Here is a 3,681-nt window from a genome sequence, read left to right as displayed (position 1 = left end):
ATAGTAGCAACATGCAGTGAAGAGAACACCAAACAACACATTGCAGAGAGAGAGAGAGAGAGAGAGAGAGAGAGATCTTCACTACCTTCTCTTCTTCTCTTCTTCCATGGCTTCCAAGCTGGTTCTCATCATTGTCTTCGTTTTTGACTTGATCGCTTTTGGATTAGCAGTTGCTGCTGAACAGAGAAGAAGCACTGTAAGTAGTTGTAGTATTCACATTTCAATTCAATTCACAGTTTCCCTTAATTTTCACCCCAATTATCTCACTGTTCTTAGTTTCTCTGAAGCAAAAATAGGAATCTGTGATAAAACTTGGGAATTCAATTCAATGTTGTATTTGTGTTTATCATGTATTTGCATAAATGCTTCAATGAACTGTGCATCTTGTTTATTTGTTGAACTCCCAATTTAACCTTATATTAGCATACCCATTTGGCATATCTATCTGTTTCTTGTTGAAAAATGTGTTCTTTCTATAATACTCATTGTGATGTGAATATTAGTTATATTACTGTTCAATTTACAAAGGAGAAGTGTTATCTCTGTAGTGAAACATTAGATCTGTTATATTCCAATGTGTGAGGGATAAAATAAGATAAGATTTTAGCTTGGAAAGTTATCAAATTTAGGCTAATAGCATGATTCAGAATTCTATGAAGGAAATTCAATTTGTTTTGGTTCAAAGGTGCAAGATGTGTTTAATCTGTCTCAGATATGTACTTGTTCATTTACTTTGCCCCATTTTGAATTTTTGAAGCAAGGTGTTTCACTAATGGCAACTTTTGGTTGCTTTAGAACTGAAAGTCATGACATTTTCAATCCTGATCCATGTAACTCATGGTTGAAGTGAATTTTTTTAGCAATTTCCAAAGAAATTTTTCCTTAAGTGCTTATGAAGATTTGATTTTGATGGTAATCCAACTACTAGATTAGGAGATTTATAATCATAATTCTTCATGCTGAATTGATAAATTGCCTTTTTTTTTTCTTCTTGTTACATTTATGAGCTTTGAACCCGTAACCTCTTGTATATTATCCAATCCCCTTAGTACTAACACACCCCTTGTGACTTATGAAGTGACTTTTTATGTTCAGGATGCAATTAGTTTTGACTTTTGATCTCCTACTTCACTGAATATTTATCTGTATTCATTTTCAGGCTAAAATTGTTCTGGACAGTGAAGCGAATTATAATTACTGTGTCTATAATTCTGATATCGCAACTGGCTATGGTGTGGGAGCATTTCTGTTCCTCATGGTTAGTCAAATCCTCATAATGGTGGCAAGTCGATGCTTCTGCTGCGGGAAGCCTCTCAAACCCGGAGGTTCTAGGGCCTGTGCAGTTATCCTTTTCATAATCTGCTGGTATGTTACCAATTTTTCATTCTTCACTGACAAGTAACATTTTTTTATCTTGCAAAGCTGATACAACCTTGTTCAATTTCCGGTGCTTACTTGGTTTTTTTTTTGTTGTATTGAACTTGCAACACTTGTTTTGCATCTTCCTTTCCAGGGTGTTTTTCGTCATAGCTGAGGTGTGCTTGTTGGCTGGATCAGTGGAAAACGCCTATCACACCAAGTACAGGACCCTCTTTGTGAAGGACAATCCCCCTTCTTGCGAGACAGTTAGGAAGGGAGTTTTCGCTGCTGGTGCTGCTTTTGTTTTCTTCACTGCCATAATTTCTGAATTCTACTATATCAACTACTCAAGTGCCAGGGAAAGCTTCCAACCATACCTTGGTGGTGAGACCGGTGTCGGCATGGGAGCCTACAAATGAGATTGTCAGTTAAGAATTTCACTGCCAACCAACCTTACTACTGTCTGAGAAGTGACTATATCTAGATTCTGGATTCTGCAGCACATTTGCTTTTTCCATTCCCTGGATTCAGTTGAATATCTTGTATTTACAGTTTAGCTACTTTGCTAGAATGAATACGTTATACCTTAGTAATTTTTGTTGTTGTTACCTGTTGTGGTTTTCTACAGGTGATTGATTCATTACTTCTTACATTTTTGGGGTTCCTTGTGATATATAATACATATCAATAAGAAAATAACTTTCTTGCATTCGTTGGACACTTGATTTGTATTGTTATCTGCACATTTGTAAAATCTAGTTCTTCCTTTCAGTATGTATCAGGGTCAATTTTGATAATGTTTTTATTAGTCGATGGTGATGATAGTTGCAGGGAAAGTGTTTTGAGCGTGTACATTTTATGCCTATGTGGCCTGACTGCCAAACAAAAAGGTAATTTAAACCTAAATCTCCTTCTCTAAGCCGATCAAGAGAATGATATGTTTGATCACTTGTTGTTCCTCAATCAAGTATATTAATTAAAAGTTTGTCCTCATCAGGAGGATTGCTCAATGGAAAATATTTTGGTCTAAATATGATATCATCTATGTTACTCAAAAGGCAATCAAAGGTAGCAGCACCCTTGCAGATAAAGCCCACCAGCCTGTGGATAATTATAAGTCAATTCAGCATGACTTTCCAGATGAAGATAAAATGGGACTACTCAGGGGAGCAAGAGAAGTGGATTTTATTGCTTGATGGAGCTTCCAATCCATAGGGGTATGGTATAAGAGCCATATTGATTTCCCCTAAGATTTAATACACCCCAATAACTGCTAGACTTTGTTTTGAGTGTACGAAGCATGTGCCATGAGGATCAAAGCAGCCACATAATCGAAAGTCCAAAATGGTGTGCCTAGAGAGATTGGCATGGCATGCTCCCTTCCGCCTTGCACGGATATCGTACCTCAGTGCGCACTTCAACTAGAATCAGTCCTCCCAGTTTAAGTCAAAATACATTCATTAGGAATATTTTCGGAGATTAAACTGGAAGAAACAGAATGGGCCAATTTGATTAGTTAAATCTCATCGAAGGGAAGAACTAGCTTCCTTGTGCCATGACCAGCTGTATCAACGCAAGATGAAAAGAGCCCAGCCCATGAATACCCTTAGGAGTTTCAATAAGGATACTGGTTAGTATTAGTGCTAACAAATACTAGCACTCATTTTGAGATAAAATATTTGAACAACCGATCCATTCAAAATAATGAGTGTGGTTTTATGTTAGGGTAAATGGTCACTTTGGTCCTTCAAAGTGTCCACCGACTTCATATTCGTCCCTGAATGAATTTTATCCATCCCGCGGTCCCCCAAAGTGGCTAATGCCAGTCAAATTGGTCCTTCTGTTAAAAAAAGTATAACGGACGTTAACAATTTCCGTTTTTATATTTTTTTTACCTAGGTGGAAATCATTAGTTTAAATTAAAAAAAACAAATTAACTAAAAAATTGATTAATTAAAAAAACTCAATTACAAATCAAAAACACAAAATCTCTCCTTCTTCTCATTTTCTTCATCATCTCCTTCTTCTTGAACATCTGGTCCCAATCTCTGAGGCAAAACAACAAACACTATCTCTTCAACAACATATTCATCCATGGTAACACTTTCACAACATGATTTGTTTGTTTAACAAAATAAAAACCCAGGAACGGAATGATTATGATGGATGAGAAAAAGCTTCGAACTCAACTTGACCCAATGAAACCACCCTGCAACTCAAAACAAATTACACAAGATTAGAGCAAAGTTTGCAACTTTCTGAAGTGAGCATTCAAAAAACGAAAATGGGTATCATATTTGAGAAATTACTCTGTTTTCCTCT

General features: G+C 36.3%; 1 protein-coding gene across 1 annotated transcript; it reads left to right on the top strand.

The window, feature by feature from the left end:
• Positions 1 to 2,068, top strand: LOC130748156 (uncharacterized). Its single transcript, XM_057601317.1, has 3 exons — positions 1 to 196; positions 1,160 to 1,365; positions 1,514 to 2,068. Exons 1-3 carry the CDS (start codon positions 107 to 109, stop codon positions 1,776 to 1,778), a joined length of 561 nt encoding a protein of 186 aa, XP_057457300.1. The 5' UTR covers positions 1 to 106; the 3' UTR covers positions 1,779 to 2,068.
• Positions 2,069 to 3,681: the final 1,613 nt, after the last annotated feature.

Source organism: Lotus japonicus, chromosome 3 (genome assembly GCF_012489685.1).
Source record: "Lotus japonicus ecotype B-129 chromosome 3, LjGifu_v1.2".
Classification (NCBI taxonomy): Eukaryota; Viridiplantae; Streptophyta; class Magnoliopsida; order Fabales; family Fabaceae; genus Lotus; species Lotus japonicus.
This window is presented reverse-complemented; position numbering and strand designations above follow the sequence as displayed.